This window comes from Antechinus flavipes, chromosome 4, assembly GCF_016432865.1.
Source record: "Antechinus flavipes isolate AdamAnt ecotype Samford, QLD, Australia chromosome 4, AdamAnt_v2, whole genome shotgun sequence".
Taxonomy (NCBI): Eukaryota; Metazoa; Chordata; class Mammalia; order Dasyuromorphia; family Dasyuridae; genus Antechinus; species Antechinus flavipes.
Window position 1 is genome coordinate 66,056,534 of NC_067401.1, and position 22,578 is coordinate 66,079,111.

At 33.9% G+C, this 22,578-nt stretch overlaps 2 protein-coding genes across 2 annotated transcripts in view; one reads left to right on the plus strand and one right to left on the minus strand.

Moving 5' to 3' along the window:
• SASS6 (SAS-6 centriolar assembly protein) overlaps positions 1-16,706 on the plus strand; it is a 32,379-nt gene extending 15,673 nt beyond the window's left edge. Inside the window, exons 9-17 of the mRNA XM_051993266.1 lie at positions 614-808; positions 911-1,000; positions 1,084-1,263; positions 1,583-1,664; positions 2,781-2,917; positions 7,338-7,466; positions 11,408-11,490; positions 14,561-14,655; positions 14,751-16,706. Coding sequence (XP_051849226.1) covers positions 614-808; positions 911-1,000; positions 1,084-1,263; positions 1,583-1,664; positions 2,781-2,917; positions 7,338-7,466; positions 11,408-11,490; positions 14,561-14,655; positions 14,751-14,848 — 1,089 coding nt within the window. The 3' untranslated portion in view covers positions 14,849-16,706. The remainder of the gene's footprint in view (positions 1-613; positions 809-910; positions 1,001-1,083; positions 1,264-1,582; positions 1,665-2,780; positions 2,918-7,337; positions 7,467-11,407; positions 11,491-14,560; positions 14,656-14,750) is intronic.
• Positions 16,707-17,030: 324 nt separating this feature from the next.
• The window catches only part of MFSD14A (major facilitator superfamily domain containing 14A), a 39,368-nt gene continuing 33,820 nt past the window's right edge, over positions 17,031-22,578 (minus strand). The window contains exons 10-12 of the mRNA XM_051993259.1: positions 21,859-21,956; positions 19,234-19,397; positions 17,031-18,222 (exon numbers count right to left, since the gene is read on the minus strand). Coding sequence (XP_051849219.1) covers positions 18,016-18,222; positions 19,234-19,397; positions 21,859-21,956 — 469 coding nt within the window. The 3' untranslated portion in view covers positions 17,031-18,015. The remainder of the gene's footprint in view (positions 18,223-19,233; positions 19,398-21,858; positions 21,957-22,578) is intronic.

A 22,578-nucleotide genomic window follows, 5' to 3' on the forward strand; every position in this document is an offset into this window, starting at 1 on the left:
AAGAGTGGGAATCTGAGGGAATGCTCATAAGCTTGAGAATGGCTAGGCAAAATATAGTGTATGCACATGATGAAATGATATTAATTATTGTATTATAAGAAATGATCGAGATGTTTATAGAGGCCTGGGAAGGCTAGTTTGAATTGATAGACTCAAGTGAACAGAACCAGGAAACAGTATATACAGTCATATGGTAAAGATAATTTTGAAATAATTAGGAAGTCTGAGCAAGGTCATCATAACTAATTTCAGACAAGTGATGATGAAACAGGCTACCCACTAAGCCAATGTGGAAATTTGTTTTGTTTGTAAGTTTGTTTGGAGGATTAAAAAAAAAAAATTAAGTGTTAAAAATGAGAAGTTAATGTCTGTTGATAAATTTCTGGTGGCTTTTATTTATTTTTTTATAAATATTTTACATATAAATATATGTTCATATTTCTATAAATATTTATATTTTCTATATATAAAATAGGCCACATTATAAAGCAATTAGAAATACAGCACAGTAATGCTCTTTTAAATTATGTGCACTAGAGACTTGGTTAGTTTGTATTTTCAACCTTATTATCTCTAATCAGAACCATTAACTGTATAATCTTGTCTATTTTAGGAATGCCAGAGGGCTAAACAAGAAGTACTTTCTTTAAGAAGAGAGAATTCTACTCTTGATGCTGAATGTCATGAAAAAGAGAAGTACATTAATCAGCTTCAAACTAAAGTAGCTGTTTTAGAACAGGAAATCAAGGATAAAGATCAGATTGTTATAAGAACAAAAGAAGCATTTGATACAATTCAGGAACAAAAGGTAATGCATTTTAAAAATTTAATAAACACATTAGTAAGTTGTACTTTGTTTTTCCCCCAATTGGAACACAGAGAGTTTAAATTTAAATTTTTAAAAATTCAGGTGGCCCTAGAAGAAAATGGAGAGAAGAATCGTGTACAGCTAGGAAAACTTGAAACCACAATAAAATCATTATCAGCTGAACTTCTTAAGGTTTGTTTTAAGAAGTCTAAAGAATTCTTCATGTATTCTTTGGAATTAAGTTTAGAAGTGTATCTGATGAGACTATTTCACAGGCAAATGAAATTATCAAGAAATTACAAGGTGATGTGAAAACTCTAATGAGCAAATTGAAATTGAAAAATACAGTCACAATTCAGCAAGAAAAACTACTGGCTGAAAAGGAAGAAAAACTGAAAAAAGAACAAAAGGAAGTACAAGATATTGGACAAGCTCTCCAGAATAAAGAGCAAGAGGTAATTGATATTTTAGTAATTTTCAAAACTATTTTCTGTTTATGAAGATTTAATGCTGTCCTCTATAAATTGTAGCTATTGTTAGGCAAGAGATTACATGAATTTGAATTTGAAAAAATTTCTTACAAAATAATCTGATTGGAAGTTGAATGTAATTAAACCATTAGGTAGAATTGCGCTTTTGATTTGGAAAAGTCAGCTATTTTGTCTCAGCTTACATTACATTTTGTTTTTCCTCAGTTTATTGAACTAATTTCTTCAACTTCTTAATCTTATTTTAGCTTTTTTGTACAATACTTAATTGTATTAAATATTTCAGGTAAGCAAATTGCAAGAACAATTAGAAGTTACAGTACAAAAGCTTGAAGAGAGCAAACAACTTCTGAAGAATAATGAAAAATGTAAGTTTGTTGAATGAAAATAGCCAATATAGGTGTGTGGCACTTGTTTATACTTGTATCTACTCCTAATTCACCTAGTTGCCTCTTTTAAGGACAAAAAGAATTTTGTTTTAAAAACAAAAAACAAGTTTGTTTTATACTTAGATTTTTCTTAAATTTGTTTGCCCTGAAGGAAATTATTTTTAATACAGGAAAACGTGTGTGTGTGTGTGTGTGTGTGTGTGTGTGTGTGTGTGTGTGTGTGTGTGTAATATACAAAAAAAAAATCACTATCCGTGGTTATTGGGTGGAATGCTGGAAAAAGGATATAGATCATAATACCTTTCTGTTAAGGATTTGGCTCAAATGCCATGTTTTCCATGATGCCTGTTCCTTTTCTCTTACTTGTTAATTCCTGAAACACTGTATTACTTTTCTTATTATACACACTCAGTTTGTTTCATTATTTCATTTCTTGTACAAGACGATAAGCTCTTTTGTGATAGACTATATCTTACTGTAACATCACCAGTGCTTTGTATATAGCAAGAGTTCAGTAAATATTTATCCAATTAGTGAAAATGTATTACGTGTATAGGCTTTGATAATTAAAATTTTAAATGAAATCCTGTAATTCTGTTTTATAATTATTCTGGATTTTATTTTACATAGGACTCAAAAAAAACAATTACATGTCCAGTTTAGGAATGGTTTTTAAAAAAATACTTTAAGATATGTGAGAACACCAGATTTTTCCTTTCATTACTTTTTGTCAGCATTCTCATGGCATTGTCAGATAACTGTGCTTCTTGAGAACAAGGGTTGTTTTTTACTTTTATATCTCTAGTGTTTAGCTGATATGTAATAAGTACTTAATAAATATTTATTGACCAACTGAGCAAATTAGTTATAAGTTTTAGTAGTAGGTAAGAACTGACTTCCGTGGAGATCAGCAAATCAAAATATATATTTTTACTTGAAAGGTTTTAGATAATTATATTATTTCTGCTCACACTTAAGGAGAATTTGCAGTGGGTTTTTTTTTGTTTGTTTGTTTGTTTTTGGGGGGGGGAACAAATTTAAAATGGAGGGGGGCAAAGTAAAATGTTTGAATTTGTTTGTTTTTCTTTATTGAAGTAATCACCTGGCTAAATAAAGAACTGAATGAAAATCAGCTAATAAGAAAGCAAGAACTATTGGGACCCTCCACAACTTCACCTCCTCAGCCTAACAACACTACCATCAGAAGTGGAATTTCTCCTAATCAGAATATGGTAAGATTCAAATTCCTCTCAGAAAACTTTTATGATGTAGTCAAACAAAATCCTGTTAAGTACTGACTGAGAGACTGACCAAGCTTACATTCATTATTACTTTTGCATTTTGTTCATTTAGCAAGGTTCAAATCTATTTAATTTTATCTTTTCCATAAGAATACTATCATTTACATTATCTAGTACTTAGTTCAAATCTAGGTGGACTGCAGCTACAGTATTTTTTGACCTATCCATGTAGGAATCCTTTTACAAAAGGCAATGAGATTACTAGTGTGAAACCAATATTGGCTTTTTGTGACCATTGCATCTTTTTGAGGTGTTCACTAATCATCTCTTTAATGAGCTGTTGTAGAATTTTCCCAGCAAAGTCATTGGCCTGTAATTTACAGATTTCATTGCTTTCTCATTGAAAATCAGGACATTTGCACTTGCCAAATCCTTCAGTACTTTTTCTGTTTCTGTGATCTGTCAGTACTCACATTGGCTTTTTTTTCCCCCAGTATCTGACAGTACAGTTTGTCTGGGCCAGGTGATTTGAATTCATCAAAGGCAACCAGGTGCTTGAACTCTTCCTATTTCTTTGCTAATATTGATATTCATTTTCCTATTAACCATTTTACCTTTTTCATGACAAAGAAAAGAGGAGCAAAATAAGGATTGAGTTTTCCTGCCTTTTTTGTGGTAGCTGTCTTCATCCCTTTCTTAAAGAGGGATATTTTCTTTATTCTCCAATCCTCCTCTTTCTAGGATAGTTTTTTTTTTAATTCCCTTTTTATCTTTAGCTTTTCTTGACCGCCTTATCTCATTATGGAGTGCTGTAGTACTTCTGAAACTCCTTATAGTATTGGTCTGTGCTTTTGCATTCATTCACTCTGTTTCCTATCTTCCCATCTATCTCTTCACATGATTTTTCTAAGTATCAGAATTGCCCTTTTTTGTGTCTTCCAAATTGTATTCTTGAAAGCTTACCATTCTACTTAATTTCCCATATAGAATTTTAGATTATAGTATCCTGCCTGTTTTTCCTATAAACTCTTTGAACTCTCCATTCACCAAATCTAGTGACTGTATCTGGCCTTCCTCTTTCTTTTCTATCACAGAAAACAGAGTAGTTACTTTACCCCAAGATTCCCATCTTTTCTATTGAAATGCCCTTTTCCTCCTTGTTGGTGAGAAACAAAGTCAGATTTCTCCTTTTGAAGAAAGATTATCATTATGGCAAATGAAAAAATTATTATCTCTACAAACTTTATCATGATCAGATTCTGACTGTTCTTCCCAGGATGTTCATTACTTGAATCTATCATTTTCTTTAGCTGTTGTTGTAAATCTCTTGTTTTCACAGTTAAACTTAGAGAAAAAAACTGGCTGCTCTCATTACCTTCTTTTCCACATCTCCCGTTCACAAATCTACTTTTGAAAGTTCTACTCTCAGCTAAAACCACTCTGAAAATAAAAACCTCAAGAAAAATTAAGTTAAAAATAAAGAGAGTAATAGAGAATGCCTCAATCTATATTCATATTCAGATCAGTTGCTTCTCTGGGTATAAGTAGGATTTTAAATCATAAGTCTAATCAGAGTAGATGTGGATGATTGTACTAAGAATAACAATGTCATTTATTTATAGCTGATCATCTCAGAACATTGCTATTACTTTGTATCCGGTATATTTCACTTTGTTCATGGAGGACTTTCCAGGTTGTTGTTTTTTTTTTTTTTTCCCCTGAAAGCTTCCTCATTTCTCAGAGAACAGTAATATTCCATCAGAGAAACTTGCTGCAGAAATTTTTTTTTATAATAACTATTGTTAATTGTACTTCCCTCCATTTATTCTCTCTCTTTTTACTGTATTGCTCCTCAAAAGTGTTTTGCTATTGACCATTCCCTTCCCCACTATGCTCTCTCTTCCCATATCCCATTCTCCTGTTTTCTTGCAGGATAGGATAGATTTCAGTATTCCTACTGAGTATGTTACTTCCTATTTGAGCCAATTCTGATGAGAGTAAGGTTCACTCACTCCCTCTCGCCTCCCCTTCTTCCCCTCTACCATAAAAGCTTTTTTTCTTGCCTCTTTTTTATGGAATTTGAACCATTCCCCTTCTCAGTCTCTTCATTTCTAAATCCTACTGGGCTTTTCTCAGAAAAAATCATTCGTCTTCTTAGGCTTTTTTTGCCTCATCATCAGTACCCACTGAGTTGCCAAATCTTGTGAATTCATCCTCTGTTTATCTTTGTCCTTTTGTCCCCTCATATGACCACCATCCTATTTCATAAAGGTCCTCATTATCTTTCAAATGGGCAATTAAAACAACCTCTTAATTGGATTTTTGACTTGCAGTTTTTCTTCCTCATAGTCACCCTTCACACAGCTACCAAAATAATCTTCCAGTAGAATGTAAGATTTTGGAAGATAGAAACTGTTTTCTTCTCTTCTCTCTCTGTCTCTCTTTTTCAGTCTTTATGTCCCCCGTATTGGTATATAATGTTTAAATGCTTATGGAATTGTGGGAATTTGAATTTCCAAAGTTCTTATTCCTTCCATGATTTTCCAAACCCTGTTTCTCAGACCCCACCATTCTCCCCCTTATTCTTGTGTACCAACCTAATATCCCACTTTATGTATGCCTGCCTTACCCTGGAATTTCCCTCCAAGCTTGTCATTATAGACCATCTCTCCTTTTTTGGCTCCTTTCATATTTGGTACTTCCTGGGACATGGCTCTCTGCAGATGACCTTGCTCTCCTCCTCACCTTCTCACCCCTGTCCCCCATTCACTGGCAGTGGGATCAGAATGCTTCGTTTCCTTCATTGTTACCTCTCCCTGCTTTTCCTTTTTATTTTATCCAAATGTATCATTCCATCTATATCCTGGAGATTGTTTAGCTACATTCAGGACATTCTTCTTCCTTTCTCATTGAATTCAGTGTCTGGGCTTCTCTATCTCTATTCCTTCCCTCATATTAAGAGAATTTCAGTTACATGTTGATGTTTCCTCAGATACTGAGTTCTTCATTTTATTCATCTATTCCTCCACTTCATAGGGACATGGTTATACCATTGATCTTATCTTGTTCATCCCTTCCTCTGCTTTATAACCCCCTAACTGTTCTTCATTCTTGTGGTGATCTTCATTCTTTCCATTTGTAGAGCTCATCAGTGTCTAGTTCTAGTCTTTCCTTCTATAAACACTCTACATTCCAGCTAGACTGGGCCACTGAGTATTTACCAAACCAGGTATTCTATCTCTGTCTTCCATGCCTTTGTACAAACTCTTCCTAAAGCCTGTCTGCCTTCATTTTCCCCCGCTAGACTTCCTTGCTTCTTTTAAGGACTAACTCAAGAACAGCCTGGGAAAGCATCATATGTGATTGTGGATTTAAAATTAGAAGAGACTTGAGAGGCAGCTAGTCCAGTCCCCTCTGGTTTTGTAGATAAGGAAAATAACCTTGGAGAGGTTAAGAGACTAGATCAAAAATACATAAGTAGTAAATAACAAAATAAGGATTTGTACCTCGGGCTTCTGACTGCAAATCACATGCTTTTCTCACTGAAGCCTTCTCCCTCGGGGAATTTTTCTGATTATGCTTTCTCTTCAAATTTTAAAAAAAAAAGTGTATATTTTGATTCTTTCAGGGAATATAAACTTGAGGGTAGAAAGTATTTTTAATTTTGTTTTTGTATTCCTAGTATCTTTCACATTTTCCCCTGCCTTCAGGCCTAAAATATGAGCCATATTTACCTTCAGAACTCTCCTCCTACCCCCAAACATCTGGCTGAATTGTGGAGTATCTATAAGGAATAACTTGAAAGATGCCTAAAAGGAAAGACTGGATATTGTGAATAGAATTAGAGATTTGTTAAGGCAGAGGGAGAGATGAAATAGTAAATGTTTTTGATTATAAGTAGATATTAGTAGCTTTTTAAAATAACAAGTCAAAACTAAGTTTTTAAGTTAAATCTTAAATTAATAAGAAAAAAACACAGAATATTCCATTTTAAGAATAAACAGTTAATTCATATAATTACTTACAATAGAGTATTGAATTTCTGTCTGTAGGCTGTTCTAGAACAAGGATGAGCCAGACATTGTAGATTCTGGTAAACAGTTCTAGGCCGTCAGACTTATAAGCTAACTTGTCCTAGGGCAAGTCATTTAGCCTCTGAGCCTCAGTTTCTGTAATATGGGAATAAGTATAGCACTTACCTTATCTTGTTATTTAGCTTGAAACTGCACTAAGATTTTTGGGACATACTGTGTATACGTAAAGAATGTATTTGCAAAACTTTAAAGGACTTCATTTCCATAACTTGCTGGTGCTTATTGGTAAGTAATATTAAGTAATTTATTTGCTATTTGCAACTTTCATTTTCTCTTAATGATCCTCTCTTCCCTTCTACCCTTTTTTTTTTCCTTAGCTTGATAACAGATTACCTCTTCCAAACTGTGGAATTGGCTATCCTGTTTCTTCTACATTTACTTACCACAGTACCTTCCCTCATTCTTTAGCTTCAAAAAGCACTGTTCATCCGACTTCTGGACCAAAGGTAGCCATTTTATTTCATTTATAAATGGAGATATTTTTGTGTTCAATTAAAAACAGAACTGAAAACTAGCACTTGGTTACCGTATATACTCGAGTATAAGCCGTCACAAACATAAGCCAAGGCCCCTAATTTTAACCCAAAAATCTGGGAAAACTTATATCAGTAGGTTTAGTAGCGCACCGGTGCCCACAGAGGAGGAGAGCGGGTGCTGGTATATGTATGTATAGCGGTTGCCAGCATTAGTATACAGTCAGGTTACTGACTGTTATACTACAGGAACAGCTGCATCACCGTAGCAACGGCTGGCCCTGTAGTATCACAGTCGGCACTCGCACAGCAAGGGGGCATTCAAAGGGATATTTACACATGTTTTATCTAGTGACTCGAGTATAAGCCGAGGAGGGGATTTTCTGCCCAAAAATTGGGCAGAAAAATTCGGCTTATACTCGAGTATATACGGTATATTCTAAATAGTACTTGAATATTTCTTCTTGGCTTCCTCCAAGATAAACTATATAATTAGAAGTTGATAAATGCTGTTACAATTCTAAAGTTTAATAAGACTTTCTACATAAGATATCCCATGGAACAAAAACTCCAATAGAATGGGAATTGACCATGTGACATTTAAAAATATATTCATTCAGTTTTTGTGTGTGGTACAATAGTCTGTTATCTGGGTTAATGGGATAAATAACACTCACTGTACATTGGCAAAGGAAGGATGATTTTTAAAGTAAATACTGACATTCTTAAGTGATTTTATCAAAATATTTTTTCTATACAAAGTGTGACCATAAAGTAATGAGATTAATTTTATTTATTGTATGGCTTATTAGAAGCAGAGGAATAAACGGAGCAGGGTTTTTTTTCATGCTATAGCCGCAGTTCTTTCAAGATCAATCAGCAAATATTAGGCTAGAAGCTATGATGAATTGTGTATGTATTTTCAAATAAAAATAAGTTACTTAAACTAAATTTTTTTAAAAAGTTAATATAATAGTAATACATTTGAAATATAAGCAGCATAGGGGATGAAATGTTAAGGATTTTTGATACCAGTAAAGTTTAAAGAAAAAGAAGACCTAGAATTGTCACAATCAAAAGGAACTTCAGGTGACTAGTTCAATTCATATTTGAAAAAATAAGTTGGCAATGTTTGTAGCAGCCCTGTTTGTAGTGGCTAGAAACTGGAAAATGAATGGATGCCCATCAATTGGAGAATGGCTGGGTAAATTGTGGTATATGAATGTTATGGAATATTATTGTTCTGTAAGAAATGACCAGCAGGATGAATACAGAGAGGACTGGCGAGACTTACATGAACTGATGCTAAGTGAAATGAGCAGAACCAGGAGATCATTATACACTTCGACAACGATATTGTATGAGGGCATATTTTGATGGAAGTGGATTTCTTTGACAAAGAGACCTGAGTTTCAATTGATAAATGACGGACAAAAGCAGCTACACCCAAAGAAAGAACACTGGGAAACGAATGTGACCCCAGTTTTAGTTTTTCTTCCCGGGTTATTTATACCTTCTGAATCCAATTCTCCCTATGCAACAAGAGAACTGTTCGGTTCTGCAAACATATATTGTATCTAGGATATACTGCAACATATCCAACATATAAAGGACTGCTTGCCATCTAGGGGACGGGGTGGAGGGAGGGAGGGAAAAAAAAAATCGGAACAGAAACGAGTGTCAATATAAAGTAATTATTAAATAAAAATTTAAAAAAAAGAAGAAAAGAAAAAATAAGTTGGCATCATAAAGTATCTATTAGGTATAGGTATAAGAGGGATATAAAAAGAGGTAAAAGACAGTCCCTGCATTTGACAATGAGGATCTGTCATTTGATCATGGAGGTGTTAGGGAGCCAATGGAGTTTATTGAATAGGTCAATTGATATGATTGAATATTCAATTTAGGAAAAGCACTTTGGGGACTGACTGGAAGATTAACTGGAATAGAGAAAGACTTGAAGTAAACTAATCTGACAGTAGCCTATTGCAGAAGCCAGGTATGAAGTGATGAGGGCCTTCACTGGTAAACAAGGAAAAGAGAAGGCCTTTTGGACTTATTTCCCCTATATAATTTTAATCTGTGGATTGTACTTATCCTTTCTTTGAACTCTTTGATAACTGTTGTCCCGTAGTCTTATTACTTGTCCAATTAGTCTAGTTTTCATCTATTTTATCACAAATTTTTAGAGGTTGTCATTTCTCCTTAAAGTTCCCATCATTACTGTAACTATTTCTTCCTCATTAGAATCAGATCTAAAGTAGAAATTGTCCTTATTGGGTATTCTACTTAAAAAAGAATGAAATGATAATTAAAGTAAGGCTCTTCTTTTGGTGGAGAAACCCTAATAGAAAGCTAAATAATTCAAGTCCATCATCATACTGTGTTATGCTTCTGTTACAGCTTTTAGATATTTCTCAGAAGCCTCATCTGCTTTCTTTCTGTCTTGATAATCTGTCATATGCATCAGTTTGTTCTTGATTTTCTTTTTTAAATTGATTTTCACTGAGATGCTTTTCATATTTCCCAATTCTGATTCCTGGATTTCTTCACATGAATATGCCTACTTAGTATCACTATTTTCCCACCCTTTCTTACATTTCCTGTTAGGTTTTTTTTTTTCCCCATAAAAAATATATCTATCCAAATCTCATGTTGCAGTTATGAATTTCACCTTCCATGTCTCGGTAATACTTGTGAGATCAAATTTGCCTTTTTGCATTAAGACCTCCATTTTTGATGACTATGTTATAAAAAGATAACATTGACCCTTAGGACCTAAAAAAATGATTTCAAAAAAAAGTTAGATTTAGTTAAAAGTAATAATCATAATGATGTTTTTGCAGTTCTTTATGATTACAAAGCATTTAATTTTTCTCCCACATAGTATTTTGAAGTAGAGGTAATAGTATGCAGATGAAGAAATTAAGGTTGAGAGGTATTTAAATGATTTATTCACCTGTGCTAACATTGCAAACAAGTGATAGACCTAGGATTTGAATCTAGGTTTTCTGAGTCCAATTTCAGTACTCTTTCCACTTTTCCACACCACAGGATCAACTATAGGCTTAATAAGTAATATTTGTTGTAGAATCTGGTTCATTCTGAAAGAAAACTTAACTTGAATATTTTCAAGATTATGCTTTTTACTTTTAGTGACAAATAGAAATAGCAAAAGGATTGGAAAATGAGAAGAAAATAGTAAATAACAAGGAAAAAATTGTCATTTCAATATGATCCAGGAACAAAACATCCAGGTTTATAGGGGAGAACTCATTAGATTGCTGAGACTAAGAAAGTGAATATGTAAAACCCATTAAAAAAAAAAAGACTTAGTTGGTTTTAGTTTTTACCTCAATAGTTCATCTGTAGAGTTCATCAAGTCAAAGAACAATAAATCATGTTTATTGTGTAAAAATCGTGACATATCTCAGATAAATGTATTAGAGAAGTCAGAGACATTTAGTTTCATGGGGAAAATATTTTGTTCCCCCACAGAAAGTGAAGCATTATAGTAACGGACTGTCAATGGTTGGAAGTTAAAATCACTGAAGCTTAAAAACTAGTTTGGATCATCATTGACCGTCCATTTTATATATAGTGCTATTGGCAGACAGAAATTTAACAATAGGATTTGATAATATAATCTTCAGATTTGGTTATGATTTGTTAATGACTATTATCATATAATTCTGGTGCCTTAAATAAATCACCTTATTTTACAGTCACTTTTTTTGTGCAGCTTGGGGTGGGGGTGGGGGGGAAGGAATATAGTTTTATAATTTAACCTTACACATAAAAACATGGGTTAAAGACAAGTTGTAGCTATATTTTTCTAGAAAACAAATAACTGTATAGCAATATGCTCTTAGATTTCATAGATTCAAATATATGAAACATTTTTTAATTTCCAGGTCCAGTTTAATTTGCAGTTTGCAAAAACAAACACTACAGGAGATGTTCCTTCAGGAGGACCTCGATCAACTGATAAAGAAAAGTAAATACTTTCTTACTTTATGTAATTAAAATATTACCTATTGGCAGTTACATTTTAAAGCCAATTTTTTAGATTTACTACAGTAAGAGTTTGAGAACTTAAATGTAAATTCATTTGTCTTTTGAATGTTAATTATTGATTCCAGATTAACTGGAAATAGTTGCAAGGTTTCAAGCATTTTGGTTTAATGAAATATATATTTGAGATATTTCTGAAATGTAGCTCCACCTTGTTTTTTCTGGCATTGTTGAGAATCAGGTCAACAAGCATTTATTAAGCACTTTATGCTAGGTACTTGCTAAGTTCTGTGAATATAAATAGAAGCAAAAGAAAAGCTTAGAGAATGTGTAAGTGCCTAAGAAAAGTGTGTGTATCTGTGAATATGTGTATGTTGGGGGAAGGAATGGAAAACTCTGGAGTGTCAGGATCAAACCCTGAGGGGAATAAAGGAGTCAACGGGAATGGCTTCAGCCCTTCTTTAAAATGTATGTATAAAATCAATTTCTCAGACAGGTTCCTCAGATTTCCCACCAGGACTCGGCATGTGTTTCTTCCCACCCCACCCTTTTCAGCTTCTTTTTTTCTTTTGTCTTCTCTAATTAGGCCAGCTCTTTCAGGACAAAAATTGTCTTGCTTGTTTTTGTATCTTCAGCTCTTAGCTTAGTATGAACTCTAGCACACAAATTAGGTATCTAAAGGAAAATGTTCATCAATTCTACCTTTGAGAGCAGAAGAATCTTCATTGGGAGAAGCCACCGGGAATGGAAAGAATCTTGTGAGAAGGTTGCCATTGCCTAATAGCAAAAATACCTTTCAGAGTAATACGGTGCTGAAAGAAGCCCTTTGAGAGATATTTAGTGATGACTGATTTTCTGCCAAGAGCTAAAGCAACTTATTTTTTGATATGATTTAATGATTTCATCATTGAAAAGATGAAGGCACTAACAAGGGAAACTTTTCTTCTAAACCTAATACTCTTTGAGAAAGAAGAAGAAGACAGAAGAATATTTCTTTTTCCAAGATTTTAATTTTTTGTTACAACTGAATCTGACAAACATGAAACATTTTCAAAAAAGAAAAAGAATTGTATGTGAAACTTGAATCTCTTTTTTTTTGTTTGTTTGTTTTAATACATAACAGATTTAGCATATTTGTTCCAAAGCAGTTTTTTCTTTCTTTCTTTAAAATTCTTTTCTCAGCTGTGCAGTTTAAAAAAAAAAAAAAAAGTTCCATTGACATTTTCTTTCTCTTCTTTTTTTGGCATTGCTGTCACTAACCCTCCCTTATCTCCCATCTTCCTTCATTCAAAAAAAATGTGTGTGTCCTTTACAGCATAAATGTAGCCAAGTAAAAATACATCCATATACCATGAGTTGTTCAGTCATTTCCCAATAGATGGGCACCAACAGTTTGATATAATAAAAACTAGCTGCCACCTGTGGGGTGGGCAAGCTGTTTTAAATGAAACATTAAGGCATCCTGAGAAAAGACAGGTGAAAGCATGTTCCAATCAAGTCAAACCATCACCACTTATCCTCAGACCCTTGTGGAAAATGCTTTGGGACTTTACCCAATATTGGGAATAGCAGTGCTCCCCAAAATGTTGGCCCTGCATCTAGTATAGGCTCTAACCATTATTAAGGTGAATTGTCATTACGGAGAAGAGCCCACTTTTCTTCCCACAACCAGAACCATCTCCTGACCAAGGATCAGGTAAGCCTCTAGGAGTGGCAGCATACCAGACCTTACTTCTTGACCAGTCCTCATAACCAGCAATCTTAGAAAGCTATCCATGTGGAGATGACACCTGGCATCTGTTTCTGCGGATAGTATAATTTTTGCATCCTCAAAAGTCATAGCTACTGACCTGCAAGATAAAAGTTCTCATTTTGAAAGTCCTTGGTAAAATTGAATGTCATTAGAAATGCTTTTTTTTTTTTTAAATGAGTAGAAATAATTGAGAAATAAGTCAACTAATAATTAGCATTTACTCTGACCACTTTATCCTAAGGACAATGGGGACTGTCATTTCCATCTTACTTGTGGCTGACACTTAATATGTGTTGTTTCTCCCATCAGAGCAAGCTTCTTGAGAGCAGGGATTGTTTTGCTTTAGCAGTGTTTTGTGCAAATGGTAAGCATTTAATGCTTATTCATTTAACACTTTTTATAAATACTTTATAAATATGGATCCTTTAAAAAAAAAAGTGTTTCTTCAGGGATGTGTTGGAAAAATGCTGAGTAGAAGAAAAATAGTTCCTTTTACATGTTAAAGGATTGCATAATTCTTGGTAGTATTTGGCACTGTTGACTTTCTCTTCCTGGATACCCTCTCTGGATTTTTGTGACACTTATTCCTAACTCTCATACTTTTCTGACAACTCCCCTCTTTGCTTGCATCATCCATGTCCTGTCCCCAATTGTTTTGTCTTGGTAATTTTATTCTCTAGTTGTATATCCTTATATCTTGATGTGCTTATCATTTCTTCTGGGGTTTAGTATTAGACTGGTGAAGACTTTGAAGGAATATGATAATTGAGTTCAAATATTTGAGGGATTGACATGTGGAAGGATTTAATCTGTTCTGCTTTGCCTCCTCAGCTGTGAGAGGAAGTTGCAAAGGAGGCATATTTTGGCTTGCTTGAAGGAAAAAATTCCTATCAGCTCTCCATAGTTGAAATGGATTGCTAAAGGAGGCAGACTTTCAAGCTGAAGCGGTACAGCCAGTCATACAGTTGTATAGGAGTTTCTTAATAGATAGGCCCTGAGGGCCCTCCTTTCTTGGAATCAATGACTATGTGGCCAGTGTTCAGTAAGCATCAGCATCTAGTTTCATTTCTGTCTAGGTCTATCTATGTCTAATCAAGTAGTCACTGGGCACTGCACAAGTTCCTTGTAAACATTGTTATTTGGTTCATCTTTTGTAGGAAGTGCTATTAATTCTTGTGGATAGTTTTTATATGTGATAGGATGGGAAAAAAGTGAAAAATAGGAAAATTTACTAAATTTTAGTAAGGAATGATCTGTTTTAAGAAATAAAAAAGTACTTTTCCTTCCCTCCTTTGATAAGTGGTGAAAATTTCGGCCTGGAATCCAAATATCTGAAGAAAAGGGAAGATAGCATTCCTTTACGAGGGCTTAGTCAAAACCTGTTTAGTAATGCAGGTAAGAATCTTCTCAATTATTTCTAAACTGGAGTTCTTTTTAACTGTCATAATTAGTTTTAACAAACTAATGTTTGTTTCTTTTCCTACTTACAGAACATCAGAAGGATAGCTCTTTAACAATCCTGCAAGCTTCATCAAAACCTGGAGTATTCCCTCCTTCTGTAGTTTCAGCATATTTTCCTGGACAGTGATCAAACCTTCAGTTTTGCTTTGTGAAGTATGAGAACACCAGTGGTTCTGGTTGAAGTTCCATTCTTAACATAGCAATGAAAACAGTCACCATGAATGAGATAACTTTGCCTTTGATTTAAGTGACTACTGATTGTTTTAATCTCACAAAAAGATATTACCTTGGCTATTTGTGGAAAATATGGATGCAAGGACTACATTTGGATTTTAATCTTGGTTTAGATTTCTCAGATAATGGAATATTTAGTGCCTTTTCTTTTTAAGGAGCGTTGGTGCCATTTCTGAAGGTAGCAGCTGTACTTTATTGAAATAAATATGGAAGGTCAAAACCTTTTGAAATGAAAGCAGTTTTAATACAAAACCAAAGAATGCTGACAATGGGGAAGTGAGGGGTACCTTATCTGAAAATTGAAAAGGAAAAATTCTTAAAGAAATATTGATAGCATACTGATTTTAGAAATTTTATTTAGAACTCTTTTTTATTTAGAACTCTTTAAGAATTTTTCAATAAAAAATTTAAACAGCTCCATATATGATATCATAAAGATCATTATTTCTAAGATTTGACAGAATTAACTTCATTATTAAGAAATCAGTGCAATTCTTATGAATTTAGCCAGCTGTGCAAAATGGGACTCCCTTGAAACCTAGTTAGACAGCCAGATAAGGTTGAAATGTCATGTAAATTGAATAATTTGAAAATACTTTTGGCATCAGTTTTTTCCTCTAATTGGAAATTTTTGCAGATAAGGGGCCACTTTTAAGAAAATTTAAATAGTTATACAAAATTTAGAAGTCTTAATTAGAAACTGAGTTTTTTCCTCCATTGTTAATTCTTCACTTTTATGAAACATTTATACTAGTACAAATTTACATAAAGTACTACAGACTATGAGCATAATTAATTGCCATAAAATAGTTTATTTTTTATTTTAAAAGTCTTGGAACTGCAATTTTTACTATCTTCTTCCCTTTCCTTTTTCAACTTCATTTTCACCAACTTCTTCCCTTTGCAGTTAATTCCTCAGATATATTTTAATTCTTAAAATTTAAAATGCACAAAATTAGCATGTTTGCCTATTTTTTTAAAGGCCACCATCAGTGAGATAATGATTAATCTAGACTCTGATTTTGCTATGAAGCACTATCCAAGATTTTGAGTTTTAAATATGTGATCTAGGAGAGAATTAGCTTACCATGTAGACAAGTCATCCCTTTTAAGAAAAATTGTAGCTTATTAATTATGCTTAAAAAAAAAACTTTAGTAGGTAAAGATAGTTCTACTTAAGTTTTATATTTTAAGTTTTAAGTATAAATCTTTACCTATTAGTCTCCTATTTTGTGGAGTTGTTAGGCAATCTTGTAAACTTCAAAATAACAGAATAGTAACCTATGTAACCTAACATCATGACAATGACTTGAATGAATAAGAGCAGCTTTTTGAAAGTAGGCTGAGAAAAGTTTTTGTTGTTGTAAATATTGTATAATATATATTTATAAACCGATTGTGGGCATTGTATATATAGTAAACTCAGTAATTGGGGATATATCTAGGCAGCCTTTTTATTATGATGGAATTCAACCCTTTCCTAACCCCATAACCCTTAAATATGAATGCAGCCTAATAAAAAGGATTTAAAAAAAAAAAAAAAGGATTTTTTTAATGGCTCACTTTTTTTTTTTTTCCTACAAGACAATAGAACCAACTACTTGCTGGAAATTTGCCATCGGTTATTTACTGTTTCTACCTCTTAAACTTTTCAATTGTTTTGCAGTGTAAAAATTGTACATTTTTTGTTTGTAATCAATGTTATACAGTTACTGAAATATTATTAAAATGGTTTTTGATCAATGGTATAAGTATGTCTCAAATTTATTGAGAATAGCCAAGCCATTGGGAAATGAGGTTGTGTTTGTACAATAAAGTTTTCAGCATTTTTTCTTCACAATACACACAAGCGTGTTAGATATATTCTAATAACAAATATACTCTTAAAAGTTACTGTTAGTGTATATATTCATTTGTGAAGAGAAAATGCTGAAAACTTTATAGTACAAATATATATGTATAGTAATATACACATATTATGTGTGCTTATTAACAAAATATTTACAGTAAACCTCCTTGCCCCACCAATTATGGCCAAAATTTTTAGAAAATAAGCAATAACCACAGACAAGAAAAACATTTTAAACTATACAATATTTTATACACAATTTATACAAAGTAACATTTCTTAAATAACTGGACACAAAAATATACACTTTAGAGAAATTCACATCAGTAATTATTATATAAAGCTCTCTTCTAGGGTCCTGAAAATTTAGGACAAGCATTAGCTTTGTAAAGTGTTACTGTGACAATCCTGAAAGGCCACTATATCTATACAAAGATATCACATTGACACTTTCAAGACTATCAGTCATTTATTGTATAATTTATATTTTCTGTATTCAAGTGTTGAGGTCCTTGTGATTATGCAAACATCAAAACGACAGTGGTATATGAAAACTTTTTGGAAAGCTGTGCTTGAGCCAGTCAAGTCTTGGAGGCCCTAAACACCCACCCATTTAAATACCAAATGGTCTGATAACTACTTCATACAATTCCCCCATTACCCCCCAATGCATTTATATATTTCTTTTAAAAATTACTGTTCTGCAAGCAAGCTTAAAACATGATTCTGTATTTAGTAAAAAATAAAATTTAAAAAAAAAACTTTAAAAAAATGCAAAACTTTTCCTTAGTGCATAAGGCTTTGAATTACTCAACCCAAGATTTTATAACATTAAAATAATTGGGTCTACAATTATGCTACCTACTATTGTCTCACTGAGACTCGGCATAAATAGAATTTAAAACTCAACACCTTAAGGAAATGGATGCAAAGGCATTTATGCCATGGAGATTATAGATAACTTCCCTTTTTTCCAGAACTAAACTTTAAGGCTTTAGAATAAAGTTTAGTAGCAAATGATGATTGGTGTCAAATGAGACATTTTTTTAAAAAATGACATCTTTGGAGAACTGTTCGGTTCTATTTTTCATGCAGATAACTTTAAGACAACCATATGAAATGAAATTTGGATGAAAATGGATATGCATCCAGAACTGCAGGTGAAAAACCAAGAACTAGGAGCTGACAAATTTTTTCCCCGATACCTGCTGTCATACATTTGTGTCCTGCAGCAATGGTTCTTTGGCTTCTCCGGGAGCCTGTGGACTATGAGGATGGCTATGACCACCACAATGTTTTTTCCAGCTGCCAGCTCTTACGTTTAAGTTGGTATGTTCTGGGATAAACAAGGCAACAAGTAGAGCCAGGAGAACAGAGCAGGCTCCAAAAAGAAATGGGGGACCAGGAATGATAGAATTCTGGGGAAAGAAAAAAACAATTAGGATTTTGCAAACAAAGTCTCATTCTGTTCATAAATTTCTCTCTTAGAGGAATAGAGGTTGCTATTTTTAATCTGTTTTAAAGACATGGTTTCTTCCTCTTCTCCATTAATTCTTTGTAAGTTTGGCTCTGAAGTGGTGATATGAAAAGTATTTTCTGGTAACTATAAAATCCTTGACTGAAAGAAAGGGGCAATGTTGAGCTGAATTTATAGATTTTGGAGATTAAAATGTCACTAAAACTTAAATCAGTTGTATTTTTTATCTAGCATAATATCTGAAGGTAGGATTTTTGACATAATTTTAGCTCTTTTGTGAGGACCAAAGAAATATCACCAGATTTTTCTGTTTCTCGGGAAAAGCTGAGGGGAAAAGGCAAAGGACCAATGTTATTATTTAAATTACTCTCAACACAGGAAAACACCAAATCAAATCTTCAAAGTCCAAAGCAGGCAAAGGAAGTTTGTTAAACTGACATGCTTGATCTCCAAACAGGGAAATCCTACAAATCCTACAAATAGCTTAGAAAAGTCATGTTTAAATAAAAAGAATGCATTAGTCCTACACTTACACATCTTAAGTCTATAATTATTTACACATTTAACCAAGAACCTGTATAGAAAATGTACTATTTTATACTACATGACTATACTTTCTGTATAGTCAGAATAATAACTACTTTTTACTTAATCATCTGAACACTCAGGTAAATCTAGACTAGCTCACTTGTCAATTGGAACTTTGTTTTGACTGAAGATATATCGATCTTCTTTCAATGGAAGTGATAAAATATATAAATAAAAAAAAATTCATGACAGTACAAATGATTTTTACCAATAAAACCCAGTCTTTATAAAGTAATTTCTTTGGTAGAAAACTTGCTCTAAGCAGCTTGTAACAATGACTTAATAAAATAATCTCCTAATACGTCCTTTAGTTCAGCCTAATGAAATTTTTATATTTATTAAAATGAACTAAAAGAAAAAATACCTCTTGGGTGTGATGCTGAGGAGCTTGGCTTGTTCCTAAATCTGCTTCTGTTATTTGTAGTTCATTCAGTTCCACGTGGAATATGTAGAATATAAATCCATAAAGAGCTGGTCCCAACCCATTACACAATCCTCGAATTCCTGTTATCATTCCTTGAACAACACCTAAATGGCAAAGAACACATCCTTTAATATTTAGTTTTATTGGTTACACAACTATTTCTATGCTGCAACTATAGTCTTCATATCAATTAAATGATCATTTCATAAACATGTTAAGGCAATGGAGATGAAAATATGAAAGCTAACTCCTGGCTTCATGGATTTAACAGTTAAAGAGAGGAGGAGGAAATACACAAATGTACATATGTACATGAGGAAAAAAGGTAAGGGGAAAAGGATCATGAGGTTTTGTAGATGGCATGTAGAAATGTACAAAAAGTGGTTCAGTTGGAAGAGACCTGTATGAAGAGGAACTGCAAAACAAAGGTTAGAGAAGAAAGACTGATGAAATGATTGGAGTTATGAACTGGGAAGACATATGGCCGTGAGAGTAAATGCATCTTGATAAGTCACAAAATGTAGCCCTTGGCCTACACAATCTACAAGTTAAGCATTTTACAGTATATAATACTGTAAATGTGAGATGAGCTTTAGAGCAGAATTGTCTACAAAAGTAGACTAAATGTAAAATGTGCAGTAATTAACATCTTAGACTTAGTTCCCTTTTTAACAGAAGTTATTTGTTAAAGTTATTTGAGCTCTTCCTTTCACCAGCCACAAATGACAATTTAGACAAGACATCCTTTCAGTTTATTAAAGTGACTGGGAAAATCAGTAATGGAACCATTTTGCTTTGATTTCTTGATCTTATTATGTCACAAATTGAATAGATTATTCTGGCTATCCAGGATTTCTCTGTAACTAGTTTCAGCAATTATGTGTAATATGTTGCACTTTTAACCTTTCTCTTTTGTAAAGGCTAAATCTCTGATCTCTTACTTTCCTGAAAGGCAACAAGATCCTAAGGGAGACACTAAAAATGCCTCTTTCCTTTCCTCCCTTCAACGCTGAGAGTCTCTTGCTCTTTGGGGAGAGGGTACAGCAGTAAGCTGATTGAAGACTGCAGCTTGAACATAAAGCTCAAGGTAGTGGGAGCTAAAACTGTCTGTTCAGGCATTAGACAAGACTGATCTAGCCAACAGAGAGGTCATACCTTGGAAGGAGCACCCTTTTAGCACAGATACTCTCAGGTGAATTTCAAAAAGAGAAAATGGACACCAAGTCCCTATAGTTTCTGCGTTCCCTGCACCCAACATTGTAGGCTTTGAAACTGTTACTTCATCTGCCATCTTATTCCGGAACTTAGTGCCTGAAGCCTCCTTCCTTTTAGAATATCACCCTATCCTATCAACCTCACCCTAGAATATCCTTCCTCCAGGACCCTTTTCTCCTGGCGAATCCCTCCGGAGGCCTCCATTTTGGGAAGAGGCTGAGGCCAGTCAGCCTTCACACCTTGCCTGGCTCTGCTTTAGACTTCCAGACATCAAAGCCATTCAGTGCTGAGGCTAGAGTCAGGAAGACCTGAGTAAGTTATTTCCTCATTGTGTGACCTAGAGCAAGTTCCCTAACCAGTCTCAGTTTCTACAACTATAAAATACTCTTCTCCCAGGCTGGTTCTGAGGATAAGATATTTGTAAAGCAATAGGACTTATATAAATGTTCATTCATTTCCCTTTTCCTTCCCCCTCCAATTCTCACCCTCAATCCCTTTCTGCTCTCCTTTGATCATAGTCTCCCTCCATTAAAATGTAAGCAGGGATTGTCTTTTTGCTTATACTTGTATTCCCAGTATAAAAGCTTGTTTCCTTCTAACTGAATTCCACTTGAGGATTTTCTTAGCTGTGAATAACGACTGAAATTTATATGGCACTTTACAGTTTGCAAAATGCCTTTTACTTATTTTCTCATTTGAGCCTCACAAAAGCCCTGTGAAGTATTAGAGCATTACTATGGTAAAGTAGGGATTTACTTTATAAATGAGGCTAAGTGAAGTTAAATGACTTTCTCCTTGTCACAAAGCAGGTGTCAGTGGCACTGCAGGTTGAAATTTGAACTCTCCTGGCAATCAGGTTGTTACCACTATGCTAAATTTTCTCCCTTTCTACTCCCTGTTCTAATATAGAGTCAGACATCCTTTTCAAACTATTTTTTTCTCCCCTACCAAAACAGTCTCATCCCGATGTATCCAGGTATACTTATCAGATTTGGTTCAATTTGCTTATACCCAGCCATTTAAAAAGGCAAAAGCATGAAATTCTCTCTCTAAAAGTTATGAGCAGAAACAGTGATTTGCTATGTTACAGAGCTTTACTAAGTGGAAACTATACTGTTTCATAAAAACAAAAGCTAAAACACATTTTGAATATAGATCTGTTTTGTAAATGAATAGAGAATCACTTATTGTAACTAATCTTTGTTTTGTCAATCAGAAGTGGAGTTGAGGAATAATCTCTCACCAAGAGGCTTGTATACTAAAATATGAAGCTAGGGAAGACAAAAAAAAAAAATGGTGGGCTTATTTTTTTCCCTTATAAGAAGGCCAACAGTTATCCTCTTTCTTTACCCTGTTGATCAGCATCAGCAGTCCGTGAAACAAGTGCACTGACAGCTGGGAAGGTAATACTGGACATGGCTGCTACTGCTCCAGCAGCCCACATCATCCTGAAATAAAAAAAGCAAAAGGCAAAATTCAGAATAAAATCAGCACATCTGCCATACTTATTTATTAGGAGAGTTTAGTTCATCCATACACCTGGGTTATTTTTAGCTGGGCTGGGAGGAGGAGACAATCTGACCTGTTAGAGAATATACTGCTATGTTTTCTGAACACTGAAACCAGGATGACCACCAGCTAATCCTGTTCAAAGTGTGCTCATTCTTTTCTGTGCCAGTTTCAAGAGACCAGTAGACATAAGTCACACGTAATTTTACATCAATCTTTGAGTCATTTAAGAGAAATTTTAGTGAACAACTATACAGGATGGCAAGTGAATTTTTTTTTTTTTCTGACATTAAAGAAACCTTGAAGCTTACAAATTCAGGCCTCTTTTAAAATCAAATTCAAAGCCACCACCCCCACCAGAAAACCTGCCTAAAGCTTATCAAATCCAAACCAAAAGAGAAAGGATTATTCAGCAGTATTGAAACATCAGGGCAGATCATGGAGTCCCCTGATACCTGGGCACAATGGCGTTTGTGGGCATCCTGACACCAGCATCATGGTCACCTCACTGCAGGAAACCAAACTGTGGCAAGAAAAGCTGAGAAGGTCATGGAAGTAAGA